The 18,449-nt window shown below is 41.7% G+C and overlaps 1 protein-coding gene across 8 annotated transcripts in view; it reads left to right on the top strand.

The window, feature by feature from the left end:
- LIN54 (lin-54 DREAM MuvB core complex component) overlaps nucleotides 1-17,190 on the top strand; it is a 41,562-nt gene extending 24,372 nt beyond the window's left edge. For 4 of the 8 annotated variants that reach the window (XM_056359383.1, XM_056359326.1, XM_056359336.1 and 1 more), the window contains 11 exons: nucleotides 1,297-1,442; nucleotides 2,963-3,121; nucleotides 5,448-5,664; nucleotides 6,384-6,457; nucleotides 6,608-6,805; nucleotides 8,633-8,724; nucleotides 9,969-10,040; nucleotides 12,457-12,559; nucleotides 12,731-12,868; nucleotides 13,616-13,818; nucleotides 14,393-17,190. In XM_056359383.1, coding sequence (XP_056215358.1) covers nucleotides 1,297-1,442; nucleotides 2,963-3,121; nucleotides 5,448-5,664; nucleotides 6,384-6,457; nucleotides 6,608-6,805; nucleotides 8,633-8,724; nucleotides 9,969-10,040; nucleotides 12,457-12,559; nucleotides 12,731-12,868; nucleotides 13,616-13,818; nucleotides 14,393-14,594 — 1,604 coding nt within the window. In that variant the 3' untranslated portion in view covers nucleotides 14,595-17,190. The remainder of the gene's footprint in view (nucleotides 1-1,296; nucleotides 1,443-2,962; nucleotides 3,122-5,447; nucleotides 5,665-6,383; nucleotides 6,458-6,607; nucleotides 6,806-8,632; nucleotides 8,725-9,968; nucleotides 10,041-12,456; nucleotides 12,560-12,730; nucleotides 12,869-13,615; nucleotides 13,819-14,392) is intronic. The other 4 variants (XM_056359364.1, XM_056359346.1, XM_056359355.1 and 1 more) reach the window with 4 other exon arrangements.
- Nucleotides 17,191-18,449: the final 1,259 nt, after the last annotated feature.

Here is an 18,449-nt window from a genome sequence, read left to right as displayed (position 1 = left end):
GGACAGAAAAGTCATGCCTGAGTGTGCGTGTGCGTTTCTTATTTTGATAAATGTAGTACAAGAAAATGAGTGACTGTTGTGGTTTAACCCCTGATGGCAACTAGGCACCACGCAGCTAAAAGTGAGAAAACTCAGTGGTTGAGATAAAGACAGTTTAATAGGTAAAGCAAAAAGGCACGCACACAAGCAAAGCAAAACAAGGAATTCATTCACCGCTTCCCATCTGCAGGCAGGTGCTCAGCCATCTGCAGGAGAGCAGAGCTCCATCATGCATAATGGTTACTTGGGAAGGACAAAACACCGTAACACTGAATGTCCCCCTCTTCCTCCTTCTTCCCCCAGCTTTATAAGCTGAGCATGAGGTTATATAGTATGCAATATCCCTTTGGTCAGTTGGGTTAGCTGTCCCAGCTGCGTCTCCTTCCAAATTCTTGTGCACTTGTACTTTTTTTGCATTTGTACATTTCTTGTACTCACAGGTGGGGTAAGAAGCAGAAAAGGTCTTGGCTCTTCATAAACACTGCTCACCAATAACAAACATAATCAACACTGTTTTCAGCACCAATCCAAAACATAGCCCCTTATTCGCTGCTATGAGGAAAATTAATTCTATTCCAGCCAAAACCAGCACAGTGACAGAGAAGCTACGGCAGAAATGAGTGCAGTAGAGGAAAAGCTCAGTGGTCAAGCACTCTTTAGAAAGAAACTTAGAAGTATGGGCTAAAAAAAACAAACCAAAAAAGTTCTGAAGGCTGATTTCATGATTTGGAGCTGCTGGTTTTGATGTTTAACCTAAAAAACCCACAACTAAGAGTTGATCTTGGACAGACCAAACACCTTTTCCTTGGTCACTGTAACACAGCTCATTTCTGATAGCCAAGGTTTTTAAAAGGAAGTAGCCCCCTGCAGATGCTCAGTTTCTCTCTGTGTTGGCAGCAGCCCAGGGAGTTCCTGGGGAACTGCCAGCTGGCTGGGTGTTTGTGCCCAGCGCATGTGTATTGGAGGACTGCACCCCTCAGGATGCTGTCCTGGCTTCAAGAATTTTCAGCTGAACGTCACAGAAAGCTCAGTGTACATTTCAGCTTTATTAAACCTGAGCAAACTTTTTATTTGCAATAATGCCAATTATTTTCTTCTTTGTTGCTAAATCTAACTTAAAGAATACCAATGTCCTTCCTACCAGGTAATACGCTATCAGAAGTAGGGATCATTTGCACGATATGCAGAGAAAACTTTGCTTTAAAAATTAATGTAAGCAGGGATAACTTGAGTTGATGGTATCTTCCTTGTTTATAGGTAGGGTTCTTTCACAGTCTGCTCCAGGAACACCACCAAAGACAATAACAATCTCTGAGAGTGGAGTCATTGGATCATCTTTGAGTACAACAACACAACAGACACCGAATAAAATAGCTATCTCCCCACTCAAATCCCCTAATAAGGTAAGGACCTGCTTTTGGCTGCAGCCTTCTGTCTCTCCTGCCAGCTGTCTGAATGGAGCTCTCTGTGTCTTTGCTACAAGCTGTTTATGATCCTTCCTCTTCAGTCTCCATTATGCATCACAGTGCTCTGTGGTAATGGCCTAAGCTAGGTTTTTTGCAACTGGTTCCCTTCCTGTGGTTTTAAGTAAATATGCATTACTGCGTTAGTTTCCCATTTCTGCAATTTCTTGCCATTCCCTAAGCATCCATTGCAAGAGCAGCTGTTTTCTCTTAGCCAAGTGCTCAAACTATTTCTTTTAGTGTCTTCACAAGATGTTAATAGGTTGTTTAAGAGGAGACCTTGATGATAATAGATCAGCACTTATTAACCATTGCCTGCTACTGCATAGATAATTTAGTCTTCCTTAACCGCGTCTGCAGTAAATGACATTTGCAATGGTCCTTGAAAAATACAGAGCTGGAGATTAGCACAGGTAGGCAACAGATAGAAAAGGTAACTCACCCATCGTAAGCTGTGTTACAGATGTCGTGGTGATGCTTCTATTTTAGACTTGATAAAATTGTCTTGAGAAGAGAAATATTGCTGGAGAGATGAAGAGTTGGCATGCAAGATGCATAGCACGTGCAAACTAAGTATCGTGTATAGAAACTGGCATAAGAGTAAAGAGTTCTCTGAGTTTGGCCATGCTTTAGCTATGTAATCTTATAGAAATGGATAGGGGACTCTTGTTTGAGAATTATTAGTGAGGAAAGCAACATGAGGAAGAAGTAAAAAAAATACAAGTCTAGAATCAAAATTAGCATCAAGTAGGGGTAAAAAGGCTCTTAGGGTTACATCTTGAATTTGCCGTAGGTGAGTAATTGTATCTTTTAAAAGCAAATGGTTTAAAAAACTGGAAGTTCTCTTAAAACACAAAGAAGGGAGTTTAGAACAAAAAGTAGAAAACCAGCCTTGGAAAGGGTGTGGCTGTATAGAGTACAGTACTTAAACACTACATTCTGCTGAAATGCAAACAGAAGACTAGACCTCTAAGGGAATCTGGAAAGTAGATTTGAAAATACTGATGTTCTTGTAGTTTGGCTGAATCAGTAGCGTAAGGTGAGATATTTTTTTTCTTCTTTTCCACAGCTCTCCTTTAAAACTTCAGTTTATGATTAAATAGACATAGTACCGATTATAAAGCTGCTATTCAGAAAATCCTTCCTGACAATGCTCAGGCTTCAGCGGGCTAGTTTCCTTAAAAAAAACAAACAAACAATCCAAAACCCAGAAGCTGTGCTAGCTTTCTGCAGGGGCTTTTTGTTGCTGGAAACGAGCAATGCCTTGAAGTTTCTAACATGTCTATGTGCTGTTGTGGCGCAGTTGGACCCATGTGAGTTGTGACTAAATACAGCACTCTTGCTCACAGAAAGAACCCTCTGTACTGGTGGAGAACTGTACTTTCATGAGGAGGGAAATGTATATGTACAGGGTCTTGTATCCTCCACAGAGATTTAAACTGCTTCTTTGTTTTGCCAAGCAGCTAGCAGTGGTGTCAGTGGCCTCCCAGCCTCCCAACTCCCCCCAGAAGACGGTGGGCGTCCCACTGAATGTAGCATTAGGACAGCAGATCCTCACAGTGCAGCAATCAGCACCCTCCTCCCCTGGGAAGGCTATAGTCAACCACACAACCACCCAGGTACAAACTGACTTTCCTTTGTCTTCTAGAGTGTCTCTGTCTCATCGCTTGCGGGAAACTGGGAGTGTTGAACTGCAGATTGGCAGTGGTCAGTCCCAAGGTGTTCTTGTAGTGGTGTTTCCTTGAGAATTGGCAAGAGCATTGCCCCAAGGAGTGTGCGCTGCTTCAGTTGAGAGGCGCAAACTGTTGCAAGCCCTTATGAGGGCACGCTGTTGGAAATCAGCTTTCCAATCTGGAAAGCACCACTTGGTGCAAGTTCTCGTCTCCGTATACTGAATCTCCCAAATCATCTGAAGGGCTCCCCGTGACACGAGGAAATGTTCTTTGGGTGGTTTTATCTCTTCTACCAGTGTTTCTGTGCCACTGACTAGGGCTATTTTCCAGGCGTTTCTGAGGTTTGCAACAGTGGAGTTCATATCCTTGTGGTAGAGGTCTGCATAAGCAAGACACCATGGTCTGAGACCTACAGAGTTAAAAATTATTAATTTCTTGTGTCTCATTTCTAGAAAAATATCAGGGTTTTCCATAATACCTTTGATAAATTGATCTGCGTTAATGAATGACAAGACAAGACTGACCTTGATTACAAACTACAGTTCTTACCTTTTTCCTCTTTTGTAATCTTGGGTGAATCTTCTTCTATCTTAATGTATGTATTCCCATTTTGGTAAACATGAGGGGATGCCTATGAATGTAAATAACCAGAGTGGATATAGCAGGGAGTGGACACAGTTGTATGTATGCCACGACACCAGAGACTTGGACAAATTGTGCCAGTCTCGTCTTCCTGATACAGGTGATAATTGGAATGCTGATATGGGAACATCGACACCAGCACGATCTGAACATATTTTTTTCCCCAGGGTAGTACTGGCAAAATTGTCTTTTTGAAACTGTTGTTAAATGGATAAGTTGCTCTAATGTGAGTACCCTAAGTGACAAAACAAAGATGGCTGTGGAGTATACATGCTGAGTTCTGATCCAGAGCTATCTGGCACAACATAAGGGTTTCACCTGTCTTCACTGGGCTCAATATGCCCTTAGAAGAACTGTCACATGAATTTCAGTTTTTCCAGGTGTTCTTGGATAGCGGCCACTAATTTGTGTGCTAGAGGGAACTTTGCCCATGCTGGTCTCCCTGTGATAACACTTAGGCTGTGACTGCTTGCAGATAGTGCTTATTTTGAATTGCTCTGGGTTGTTGAGGTTTTGGTATTTTAAAAAAATCCTGCAAAAACATCACCTTGTAAAAGACTGGGCTTATATTTCCAGTGAAGTATGTGCAAATTGAGACTTCATTTGTGTAGTTGCTGAAAGCTGGGGAGCTGTGAAAACGCTCTAGTAGGAAGTCACATAATACTATCAACCAAATTTAATACTAAAACTTAATGCCAAGGACAATTATATGCTTAATACTGATACTAAAAGATACTGAGAATAAAAAGCTAAGCTCCAAAAGAAGTTAGATGGAAGGAGAAAAAGGAGGAATAAACCAAGGTTTGAGGTTGTCAGCGAGGCTGGAAAAAGAGGCTGCTATCAAACTGGTAGATTTATGAATGTGTATAAATAAAATAAACACTTGGTTGTTACCAGTTTGTAGTTTGAGAGAAACTGGGAAGATGAAATCTGGCAAATTCCAAATGTACCGTTATTGCAGCTGTGAGGTAGTACAGGTCTACTGAGCTACCTTTCACCTTTTTGCTTTTTTTCTTAACAAATTTGTTTTGCTGTTCTTCATTGTTCTTGCTTCTTTCATTTCTCAGCTTGTGCTCTCTTTCTCATGTCTTCAGTTATCAGTTTTTGGACTCTGTTCCATTTCTTTCTTAAGGGCTGCACAGTGATTTCTGTGTATTGGTTGCAACCTGTCGTAAAAGGACGTATCTGTACACACAGAGATAAATCACACCACAGTCCAGTGTGAACAGTTCTGCAAGTTGCTGCCTTGTGTTTTTATTTGTAGGAATATACCTAGGTTGATTTGTGGCTTGATTTTTGAATACAAACTGAGCAATGTTCTCTGTACTCACCCTGAAGCGTTTTGGCAGACGTATCTGAGGGAGTGGACTGAGTCACCCTACTCATGTAAATATTTGTTTACTCTGTTTTTTGGTGTAGAGCATTCAAAATGGAAGTGAGTTTGCGCTGAGCTGTTGAGAGACATTTAATCCCTTCACATCTGTTTTACTTTTGAAAACAAAAATGGGGATAACTGAGTTGCTTCTCAAAGGATTAAAGAGTTGCTCACTGACAAATTGAGGAATAAACACGCTGATGTTCTTTCTGCCTTTGTACAAGTAACTTCGCACTGTCTGTGTTGGCTTAACAGGCTGTGAAATCAGCAGTGCAGACCATTACTGTAGGAGGAGTGGGTACATCTCAATTTAAGACGATTATTCCCTTGGCAACTGCGCCCAATGTTCAGCAGATTCAGGTACCTGGAAGCAAGTTCCATTATGTCAGACTCGTTACTGCCACAACAGCCAATAGTTCAACCCAATCAGCCAGTCAAAATCCCAGTACGAATACACAGCCTCTTCAACAAGGTAAGTGCTAGTGCTAATGTATTATCTAAAGTAAGTTTTTATGGCTTTTTTCATGTTTGTTTTATAAGGATTAAAGTGAGTATGTAATAGAGATCAATCAAGACTGCCAGATGTACTTGGTGTTGTGGTAGACTCCTGTAAGTTTCATATTCTACTGTTACATCTGGTTTGTATGTGGAAATGCTCCTCTGTATGTGTCAAATTGCAGGCCCAACTACAGAGCATTCTTGGAGCAGTTTAGATTGCTTTTCCCTAGTTTACCAGCTTTGTGAGTGACTTGTGGCAAGTCCCAGATCCTCTGTATGTATATCCTCAGTACAGCCCACAAACACATTGCCAAAATTCCTGCAACATGAAGATCCTTCCACGTAAAATGCTTTAGAAGCACCAGATGTTTCTGTCTATGCTTTCCAGAGCGGTGATGGAATAAAGGATTTCAAACCAAGCTGTGGTTTAAAACCCCATGTCCAGAGGAGCTCTGCACCCAAGCTGGCTTTTCAGCCGTTACTGTGAAATGTATTTGCACAAGAGTGCATGCATCTTTGTTTACAAAGGTGCTCTTCAGACATAAATGTTATGTGCCGTGACTTTGGCCAGTTACTCTCAGCACATAGTTACAGTATTAAGTACCTTTGTGTTACGTGTATGTGAAATTCTGGAGGACTGAACTGTGGACTTTGAATAATGTGTGTTAATGTGATGTTGTTTCTTGATGCTAGCAAAGCCAGTGGTGGTGAACACAACCCCAGTGCGGATGTCTGTTCCCATAGTGCCAGCACAGACTGTGAAACAGGTGAGCTAAATGTAAAATGCATATTCTTGACTTATTTTGGCTGGATGGAAAAAAAGTCCAGTTTCAGCACTGTAATGAAATGTTCTGTTAATAAAAGTGCATTCTGAATCAACAAAACACCAATTTCATAAAGACCTCTTTTGTCTCCAGGTGGTGCCCAAACCGATCAACCCAGCTTCCCAGATAGTTACTACTAGTCAGCCCCAGCAAAGACTTATTATGCCAGCCACTCCACTGCCACAGATCCAGCCCAACCTCACCAACCTCCCACCGGGCACTGTACTGGCACCAGCACCTGGCACAGGAAATGTTGGGTATGCAGTCCTTCCAGCTCAGTATGTCACACAGGTACGGTGTTAACCCAAAGATAAATAAGGAAATAGTGCTGTTGTGGAATGTACTACCCTCTTCTTAAAGGTCTTGCTCCCCAACTGTCACTTGACATTAAGAGGACAAACAATTTCTTTTAGGGATCCTTGGCAGAATGATGACAGCACTAAACTGTAGTTACGATTAAAGCTTTATTTTCTTAACAGGATTTTGTGATTAGCATAACGTAGAATTTATAACCAGAATAGCACAGCTTTTCTATAAACAGAATCAGGTAGTACCATTTCACAAGTAGCAGTACAAAATCTATGATACAACTTAATTTCTAATCACCTAGACCATCTGCAGATCAGGCCAGATCTTAGTACATGGCTTGTTTTATCAATATAACAATCATAATCTAGACTCAAAAATCATATAAAAGAATACGAGTCCGTCAACCCTTGGAGGAAGCGGATGTCAGTGGAGGCATCCCTGGCCACCAGCGGGCCACAGGTCTCACTCTCCCGCAGCAGTTCTAGTCCAAGTTCCTCACTTAGGACTTGTAACTGCTTGATTTTATAGACAGTGCTTTGTGTGCTTCCCTGTTCTGTGACAGTCATCACCACCACCTGGTTGGCCAGGCGCCTGAGACTTTCATGGCCAGTAAAGAAGGGAGTAACCAGCCTGGTGCCCAGGAATCTTGAGGCCAGTAGTTAAGGGAAGAAGAAATCTGTTTGGTTTCTCTATGTGGTTCTTAGGAACTTCAGGGCCTGATAATGAGGAGAAAGGGAACAAATATGTGACCTGCTTGGACACAGAGAATGGCTGCTTGCGTTTTAAGATGGTGTTAGTTATGCTAACCACATTACCAGGGATCAGGAGCAGGTGGTACAAGTCACACCAACCAAGGCCTAGGAATTAGTTTTTTGCTCTTTGCCAAGATCTGACCAACAGTCAGAATGAAAAGGAGAATAAATGAAACCTCCTGCTGAAAGCTGACCAGCCATTCTGTACAAACAAGGATTCCTGTCAGCTAATGGCACTACTGGTACCAACGTAATTTCTTGATTCCCTTCTAGTTTTGTCACAGCTGCAGTTTGACCCTGAAGACTCTTAGTGTGTTCTTCCAGTCCACTTCCACAAATATTACCTTAAACTAAATCCATTTGTTGGACCTCTTCTCAGAGGTTTTGTGTTGCGAACACAATCTGTCCCGTTTGACCTGGCCCCACTAGGTCCACATCTTGCTATGTGCCGATCTGTCTTCAGAACCTGTCTCAGCAGGAGAAAAGGGCTGCACATAGATAATATTAAAGAAGGTAGCACAAGACAGTGTCGTTTGGAAGGTTCTTGCAAGTTTTTGGGGGTTTAGCATGAAAAATAAACTGTGGGTCCAGGTATGCAAAGAGGTTGGAATGTAAATCATTTTAATTGCTTTTATTTAATTCCGCAATAAGTGCCTTGTATATATTAAGGAAACTACTGAAGTAATTTGTGCAGGAAGCAATCCTACTTTATTAGGAGCAGGGTTGCTTAGGAAAAGAAGGGGGGAAATGAACATGTTTTTAGGAGCTGGAAGTGTTTGTGGACTGACTACTTCTGTGTGTGATCTTTGTGGTGTTTGTATGGCTGTAGACACTGTAATACAGAACAAAAATATTATCTAAAGAAATGTTTTTATGCTAAGTATGGAGGCAGGAGGTTGCTGCCTGTTCCAAGTTACACAAATGTCTAAAATTGTGCTTTACAAGCACCTTATTCTTATAATAATATCTGAAAAGCTAATTAAAAGACTAGCTACACATCCTCTTGTGTATACTTTAATTTCTTTCATGCTATGCATTAACCTTTTTGTTTTGTTAGCTACAACAATCATCATATGTATCTATAGCAAGCAACACTGGCTTTACAGGGACGTCTAGTATCCAGTCCCAAGCACGGCTACCATTCAATGGGTGAGTGTTTTGCAAAAAAACCCAGAAACATGCATTACAGGCTACTGAATGAGCATCTTCTTTCAGTCCCGTTACCAGGAAGGATGGGAGCGGAGATGCTTGAGTTTGGGGGATTTTTCCAAGAAAATCTGGTATACTGTGGCGTGGTTATTACCTCTGACTAAAGGACATGGATCTGTCTGACAATGGAGCCAGTCTCTTTATCAGAGCTGTGTTTTCCTTTCTGTTTTTCGAACCTGTGTAGCAGGAAGTTGACTTGGAAGCTCCCTGTCGCTCAGTCTTCATTTTGCATCAGCATCTGGGAGCTAAAGGCCTCAACTGTTTCTGAACATTGCTGGAAGGAGGTGCTGGACAATTCAAGAGCTAGATGCTTAGCATCTGCAGACACCCAGCTGAACAGCAAAATGGCACCAAAGCCCAAAATGGATTTTGATAGGAGGCTTTGTTTTTTTCAGTCTTGTATTTTTCCTTGAAGGATGAAAATAACAGCTAACATGTATTACTTTCCCTTTGCCAATCCAGCAGGCTTAGCTGTTCTGCACAGTCCTTTTGTGTTACTGTTTGCTGGAAGCTATAAGCGCCAAGGTGCTTTTTGTTGCTGCAACCTCAACTGACGCAAACGAATCCCAAATCCAGATGCAGCTATTCAAACAAATGGGTTTGATTTAATCTCCCTGGTATTACGTGCAGAAATTGCTGGATTGGGATGGAACAAATCTCATCAAAAGTGATTAGGGACACACAGTCTGAGTTTTAAGAGCAGTTAAAGACTGTCTCTGATATAAAATTTATCTATAAAATGAATACCATGTTTTGGCTTGCTTTTCCATTATTCCATAGCTTTTTTTTTTATTGTTTAATTCCAACTAGAACAAAGGGAAAGGCACAAGCATGTTGTGTGAACCTTGGTTGGATCTAGTCCCCCTGCATGTAGAAGGGTTCTGGAGAAGTTTTCTCTGGTTCCAGTTTTCAGTTACGATCTTTCCTCTAGCTCTAAGTCTCATTTCTACTTCAGCCATGCAGCCAGATGTGCAACAAATAACCCAGCTCTTGCTGGGTTGGAAAGGCACTATATAAAGGCACTCTATATAATACTTGCTTAAACACAGTCAGCCAGAAACCTAATGCAAGGGGAATATAATGATTTTTTTGAAGTTCTTATTATGAGCTATTTACTTGAATTTAAAATAGGAAAAAATGGATAAAAGTGTCTGTGTATGTAAATGCACTTTTTTCCCCCCCAGAATAATTCCTTCGGAATCTGCAAACCGCCCCAGGAAGCCTTGCAATTGTACTAAGTCTCTGTGTTTGAAATTGTAAGTACAGCTTGGGTTTAGTGGGTTTTTTAAGCCTTATTTTTGACATCACAGATTTATGCCAATTATCAGAATAGAATGTTAAGTATATCAGAAAAGTTATGTCTAGATGCTAGTTTAAGGTTGCTGTTGATAATGTTGATAAGGTTGGTGGAGATGTTGCAATGCCTGTGCAATTTTGCGTCTCCTGTGAGCTATGTGGACCCTAACGTTTGATCAATTTCTAACTTTGCAGCCTTGCTGTGTGTTGGAGCCAATTCCACTCAGCAGCTGTAGTTGCATCGTTGTTGCTATAAGTGAAGCAGCATCCCATAGTATCATCAGTGGGTATTTACTATACTTTGATGAAGCACATCAGTAATACCATGCTGTATCAAATACTTCAGAAAAAATGGGCAGTGTGTCTTTTAAATGACTGAATAGGCAAGTGATTCTTCACTGATAGGTCCGAGTCTGTCACCCTCATGAGATATTTTGCTCTTCCATTCAGTGTCTTTGTAAGAATTTGACATAAAAGCATTTTAAGCTGAGGAGATGCTAAGTTTCCTTAACTTGAGGCAAAGTCAGTTTACCAATTTTGGGACAATAACAGGAGGAGATACTGAAATTAATCTGTGGTTCTCTGAGTCGTAGACAGTGGTGTGCTACTCAAAAAGAAAGTGATGCAATAGTATCTAAACCCAAGTTAAGAAGTATATTTAAACTTTTCAGCTTGGGTTTCTTTTCATGTAATGCACCCCACCTCTATGTGGGGAGGTGTGCCCTGTGCTTCCTAGCCTCAAAATTGTCTGTTGCACAGAAGACATTGGAAATGGGAAGATGTTGTAGATGTTTTTTCAGATGTTTTACAACATACGTGACTGACTTCATAGTGCCAAATATATGTTAGATGCTTAGGATTTTCCACTTGTTTTAGTCATCAGCACCTGAATGCTCTAGAAGTTCTGGGAGAACAATGGCATTGCTGGTGATGCCTTGCACCTTCAGAATGCTGTTTGGAAATGAACGTTTCTTGTAAGTTACTGTAATTGTATCTTTAAGTGGCTAGGCATTGGTGCAGAGCAAATGGCTAATTCGCTCTGGCAAAGGTGCTTTCTCACTAGTAAAACTTTTTCCTGCCTGAAAGGGGAGTTGCTTTTTCCCAAATGAATGTTGAAGGTAAGCATGTAGCCTATTCTACAAAGAAGAGAACTCGGAGTAGTTGTATGCTCACTGATGCTCTGGGCTGATGCTGGCACTCTTTGTTTCGGAAACCAGGACCATTCCACTACTGAATTTCAAACAAGGCAGAAAGGAGAGCTATTACAGGTTGAAAAAGCTTTTCATGTGGTTTTATCCCTGAGACCATTCAGGATGCTAAAAATCACTCAAATGCAGTTCAAGAAGATGAATAGTTATAGTGGACTCCAGGGCAACCCTTATCTAGTTCTTGTAGTGTTACCCAGGGCAAGCCCCAGGAAGCCAGTTGTGCAAGGGGTTTGGGCTCCTTAAAGATGAACGTATGGTCCCAGCAGGTTTTGAAAAGCAGCTGAAGAGGATCCGCAGTTTCTATCAGCTATAGCTAGAGGTGGTACTGGAAGCATTGAAGCATGGCAGTTTGTTGTGGCCCAGAGCCATGTTTGAGCTGGGGCTGAATGTGGTGCTTCCACATATCAGACCGATGGGATGGTGAGATCATGTTTTTGGTGAGAGGTAGCAGAGGTACATAAGAGGCCTGGCAATGTGATTGGCTTTTCGCGTCAATATTTTGGTTTTTATCCACATACTTGTCCCTTTAAAAAGTTTCTGATAACCACAGCTTTATCCTCATTCAGGTCCTTTCCCTCATTACCTGTGCTTCAAAGCCTATGAGGTGTACCACTCCTTACTCCTTTTCTGTTCTTCCATCCCTGCTTTGGTGAACTCTGCCTCAGTTCACAGCTGCAAACAGTTTATGGGCAAAACTAACAAAAAAAGACTCGTTATGTTAGTCGGTTTGCCTGTTGATTGGCAGTCCAATCGCCTGCCTTTTGTTTCAGCTGTATGAGAGCTCCTGAAGGCCGGCTTGAACTGGCAGGGCTAGGAACTGGCTGCAAGATGGGCTGCAGCAGGATGGCCCTTAATATGTGGGTCAGCCACCCAGGAGTCACCCTAGAAAAAAGCCTCATTAGCTTTTCTTGCTTCTGTGGGGACCTGTGCTACGTCAACATCAGCTCAGACAAACTCTTGAGCTATACCTGTGTCTTTAGACAGCAACTAGACCTGCACTGGAGGATTTAGGCTTTGCAAGGAGGCTGATACCACTTGTACGTGTGGAGTTGAACATAGGGTGGCCCTTACCCTTATTGGTACATAGGTGTATCACCAGGCTAGGAACTTCTGTTAATGACAATGTAATAGACATGTTTACAAATGCCTTCTGCATCTTCTGTTTCAGGTATTGTGATTGTTTTGCAAATGGTGAATTCTGCAATAACTGCAACTGTACAAATTGTTATAACAACCTGGACCATGAAAATGATAGGCAAAAAGCAATAAAGGTGAGGGATGAAAGCCATTTAGCTTGCATGTTCTGAAGCTGCGGCATGGGACAGAGTGGGTATATAATGCCCTGATCTCCTCCCACATGTGCAAGGCTTAAGTTCTTTTATTGCACCTTTAAATTCTGCTCCCCACATGCAGTGACTGACCCTTTGGGTCTGTGTTGACAGGCTTGCCTTGACAGAAACCCTGAAGCCTTCAAGCCCAAAATAGGAAAAGGAAAGGAAGGAGAATCGGATCGAAGACACAGCAAAGGGTGTAACTGTAAACGCTCGGGATGTCTCAAAAACTACTGTGAATGTTATGAGGTATGAAACATTATCTCTTCTTAAAGATACTGCCTTTTTCCCTTTAGTGCTGTGACTTTTCCGACTTGCTTTGTCTCTTTGTATTGCTATAATGTTTTCTCTTCTATTCTTTTCTATTGCTATGATTCTTTCTCTTATTCCAGCAGTTTGCACATAGAAAGACATGTATATGGCAAAATTGATCACTTATGTTATATAAGTTTAAGTTTAAACTTATGTTTAAACTTACGTATATTTTATATATGTATAAACATAAATTTATTTTAAATGTAGCGACTTTGAACTCAGGCTTGGATTTGTCCTTTACTGAACAGCAGTATTTCCTAAAGAAATCTACTGCACCAGGTCCATTGGAGGATTTGAAACAGCACCCCACAGGTGCTCTGGGATAGAACATGTCTGTGACAGAGAAAAGCAAAAGCTGTTGTTGCATCAGCTAACTGGTCTGTGCATGCAGAAACAGTGGCAGACTGACCTTTCTCATAGCTCGACCACCTAAATTCCACTGGAAAATGTAGGTTGTTGAAGAAGGGGATGAGTGGGAAACCACTGGTTTGCATTTGATTCAAGTATGCATTCTGGGAAGGCATCTCAGTTTGAGGTGAGAATTTAGAGAGGAAACAGCTACTTGGGGGTTTCTTCTAGTGGCTAATTGATAAGAGATTAAAGATCTTCTTTTCGTTGTGGCTTGCCATAAAGAGAGTCAAGGGTGCAATGGGTTTCTCATGTTTTGTTTGTTCCTTTCAGGCAAAAATCATGTGTTCTTCCATATGCAAATGCATTGGCTGTAAAAATTTTGAAGAAAGCCCAGAGCGAAAGACATTGATGCATTTAGCAGATGCTGCAGAAGTTAGGGTCCAGCAGCAGACAGCTGCAAAGACCAAGCTATCTTCCCAGATCTCAGATCTGCTGACAAGGCCAACACCAGCACTCAGCAGCGGTGGTGGGAAGTAAGTTAATGCAGCACCCTGTTTCATTTGCTTCTAATGTATTTTTTCTGATGTACGTGACCGGTATGTCCCTGTCATTTTTGAATGTTATCTGTGTAAGCTATAGAAGCAGGAGCACACAGGTGAATGGAGCTTTTTGTTGACACAGCCGTGCTTTCTGTGGAACCTAGGGTATGCCAAGCTTAGCTGCGTTCAAGCGTGTAACTAAGTGTTGTCTTCTTGTGGTTGCACATATGCTCGCAGAAAACATGGAAGTACGAGTGTCACAATTACTGACAATGTAATTCTTGAGCTACCCTTATAGTAAAAGCTGGAGAATTGTTATATGTACCTGGGCATTTCAAAGCCTATTTCAAAATCTACATCAATAGAGGCAAGCACCAAAGCACAGTGGCCCACCAGTTCATTTGACTGTAACTCTGGTTTATTCACTCCCTGTTAGCTGTCTAAAGGCTCTTGGAAGCAGTGAGACAGATGAAATCTCATCAGTCCTCGTACTAAACAGTTGCCCAGCCACGGAGTTAGGTGTGTTTTGTGTTTTTGCTGAGAGCGAGTGGATCTTTCTTTGTTTCAGGCTGCCCTTTACATTTGTAACCAAGGAGGTAGCTGACGCAACCTGCGAATGCCTTCTCGCACAGGCAGAGCAAGCGGAGAAGATGGGCAAGTCAAAAGCTGCAGCAGAGCGCATGATACTGGAGGAGTTTGGACGCTGTTTGATGAGAGTTATTAACTCTGCAGGGAAGTCCAAAAGTGACCCTTGTGCCATGAACTGCTGACTCGTGCACATGAGCCATAATGAGGCGGACTGAACAGAACACTTAAGGCACAGGGACACTTTGGCATAGAGGATTTAATAATATTTGTTAATTTGGTGCTTGTTGTAAATTGACATGCGTAAGATTGAAACAAGAAAATCTTTTATAACAAGATGTAGAGCCTTTTAAATCTTAGCTAAATCCTCTTCTACTTAAGACAATGCCTAAAGGTCAATTCTTCTTCCTGATGTACAGCTTTTACCTTGGATTTCTAAATAATTACATGTGTTCTCCCCTTTCCCCCAGAATAATTGCCTGGGGCATATATAAATTATTATAATATATATTATTTACAGTGTATGAAGTTGCATCTCTTTGTGCATACAGGAAAACACAGCTGTCAACAGCCAAGCAACTTTTGGCAAACAGGTCCGTAATAAGGAGGTACCAGTGTATCCAAGATAGTTCTGAAAGGAAGTGTATAAAAATGAGCATCTAAATGGAAGGTAGTACTTGTGTTTAGGAAATGACACAGCATGTTTATGTAGTGCACAGAGCACTGTGAAATACACAGGTGATAATACAAAGGAGCTGCTTGCAGATTCTCATTGGAGCAGGGCCCAAGAAACTTAAGAGGCAAAAGGAATTAATGGGAATTTTTTTAATAGGAACATGGCTGAAAGCTGAGATGTTTCTTAAGATGGAGCTTGAAGGCTAAGACAGACAGTGGCCTGTTCTCAGAAGTGAAGAAGAGCAGCCACGCCACAATGCCGGACTGTTTGCCCAGTGTTCAGTGTTACCTAAGCTCTTGCTTAGGGGAAGCCTGGTTTTTCAGAGGTCTGCAGCGGCCTGGTCCCTCACTGGAGGTAGGGCTGTGCAGTCCACTGTGTTTTCTAGGATTGAGCTGTAACCCTGGAAGAGTGTTAAGTCTGAGAAGCTGAGGCCATGGGAGGCAGTGGAACCACAGTTGTTTTAATGAGGATTTGAAACAATCTGCATCTGAATCGACTTGCAAACACAGGTAGGGATCATGTTCAGCCTGGCCGTGGGTCTTCAGGATGCTGCTTCTCTGTTGGCAATTTACTTGGGGTGTAAGGTTTTTTTTAGTGTTGTCTAGAATGACTGTGAGAGCTGTGACCAGAGAGGATGCTAGCACAGAATCAGGATTGCTACCAAAACAGAGGCATGGATCATTTTACACACAGCAAGGGGGGCAAGGGGAATCAACTATAGCTGTGTACAGACTAGGGCAGGGGATTTTTTCAGTATTTGTTACAGGCAATCTCAGAATACATTTTTTGATAGTGGAACACATTTGCAGAATTAACCTGGTAGGTTACTTACCTACCATGAATATCCATAACCATGTTTAATCACAGGCATTTTTATTAAACAGTGCAACCTGAACTAGCTAGGTTTTTCCAAAAAGGATTTTGTATTCCTTGTGTAAAACTTAATACAGAGAAATGTATTCTGGAGCTCTTCCTCCAGGTTTTCTAGCAGGGCCAGGCCGGGGAAAGGTAGGGGCTAGGCAAACCAGCAACAGAGCCAAGTGCCTCCATGCGTGATGGCAGTGGGATGGGAGGATGCTTCCACTTCTGTCTTCGCCCCACGGTCCTGCGCACTGAGCAGAAGGCCCTTTCTCTTCCACCCTTCTCTGTTGCCTCCTCTAAATGCCTCAGGGGCAGAAAGGGCCTGGGAGGTGGCCAGCAGTGCTGGCGGGTCCATCGAGTGGCCATTGCAGGTTAAGTTTTGACCTGCCAGTCACCATCTGAAGGGCCCTGTCTGCTATTAACATCTCCCTGAGCATAAATAGCAAGTGTGTTTTTGCAAACCTCTGAAATGGGAATCCACCTCTTGTGTAAGTAAATGCCATATTTTTTCTTTTTTTTTTTTTTCATAATTAGGACTTGGATTTACTAAAAAAAAAATCAGTGCAGTAACTTTACATGTAGATAGTGCGGATATTCAGTTTACTTCTAGTGACCTAATATAGTATGTCCAGTAAGATTTGTATAAATGTAAATTAGTGTAAGTGAATAAAGTAATACCTATTTACGGTATTTTTCTGATTGCAATATGCCTTCTTTTGTTTAGACTTCAATCCATGTTAATTTTGTAAATATTCCATGTCTTACTCTAAATTGCACCTTTTGTGATGTGTATTTATATACAGTGTGCAAAAACACTTGTGAGATTTAGATTACAGTTGTAATTATGTATGATGATATTGCTTGAGAATATTTTGCTTGTAAAGACTTTGAAGGTGCAATCAAATGCTCTTAGTTCTTCTATTTTGTTTTGAACAAGCTTTCTCAAACATTAAGCTTGGATTCCCCTCTCCCTGGTGTAGAATGTGTGAATTGGTTTTTGTACTTCCTTAGCCATTTGCATCAAACTGCTGGACAAGACTTACAGTCAAGTTCATTCAGTTACATAAAAATAATTGGGAATGGGGCAAGGGTTCATTTTCTAGTTCTGTTTACATCTGAAAGTAGAAAAATTAAATTTATATTTACTAGACCTATTCAAAGAATACACTTTTCTATATTGTACAAATAAACAGTCAGATAAATCACAAAGAAAAATAAACATTTATACTATTCTGTAAATACGATTTTTCTGCACGCCTTTCCTTCAGCACTGACAAATATACACAGAAGATTCTCACTGAAATATCAAAATAAATCCATTAGCACTAGGCCCACTTCTGATGCAAGTACGGGCTGGCATTTTCAGTACGAGATGGAATCCTACCAGAGAGAAACCCGTGGTTACTGGGTACTGTCATACATAACAATTCCTGGCACACTGTGACATGGCCAGAATGTGTCAACCAAGCCAACACCAGGTAGTTGAGCCCACATGATGATTTCTCAAATTCTTTTAAACTCTTTAATGAGAGAGCATAGGGTTTTTTCAGTGTGCACTGGCTGGACAAGCGTTAGGCTTGGACTGAGCAGAAAGATGTGCAAGGCCATTCTGCAGCGCTCTTGCAAGACAGCAGGGTACTACACAGGGCTTGTTGAAGCCCGGCAAAGCTTTGTCGAGAGCCTTAAGACTGCTTGTTAGCGGGGTGCAACGCACCATTTTCTTGTGGCATTTGTGTCTTACTGTGTCTCTGTTGGGGGGGAGGTTTGTGAGCAGCTCTTGCAAAGCCATATTACCCAGTTGCATTCCAGAATACAAGTCATTTAAGAGAGCTTGTGGTTTGTTTCTGCAAAGTAAAACCTGGGTTTATTTTTGTGCATCTGATTCCTGTGCTCAGTTTTTTTAGCAGCTTGGTAAAGGCAATATACAATCGATGCTCAGGGAGCCTTAGGAGTGTTGTTGGGATGTTGAGTGAACAGAAGATGTAACTGGACTGAGCTTTTCCCCCTGTAGTGCACCAACCACTGCAAGAGGAAACTGTCTGTTACCTTGGGCTGTTGTAAAGGACCAAGAGAAGGAATGAGGTGTCAGAGTGACTTACGGATGGGTTTGTATGGACCTAATGGGGGGCATGGCGGTGGCAAAAGTGAGAGTGTTACAGAGAGAGTGAATGTCTGACAGAGGAGTTGCTGGGAAGAGAATGCAGTGTTCAAAAGACACTGTGGAAAAGGGAGTGGTGCAGAAAATCACTCTGTTGCATTTGTGGAGTTAGGAATGCTGAAAAATTCCACTGAAACCTGACAGTTCCTGCGGTGCGAGTACAGCCAGCAGTATCTGTGGTAGGCAAACAGCAGGTCTGTATTCTTGGAAAATAATGGCAATTGGTACAGGGTTCCTGCAACAACTGTCAAGCATTCTTACAATACTGTATAGCTTTGTTAATTAGGTAATTGCCACACTTCTTTCTTATAATGTGCTTTTGTTCAAACATTATCCTACCAAGCC

The sequence above is a fragment of the Falco biarmicus genome, chromosome 1, assembly GCF_023638135.1.
Source record: "Falco biarmicus isolate bFalBia1 chromosome 1, bFalBia1.pri, whole genome shotgun sequence".
Taxonomy (NCBI): domain Eukaryota; kingdom Metazoa; phylum Chordata; class Aves; order Falconiformes; family Falconidae; genus Falco; species Falco biarmicus.
The sequence above is the reverse complement of the archived record's forward strand: the minus strand, read 5'-3'. Positions and strand labels throughout refer to the sequence as shown.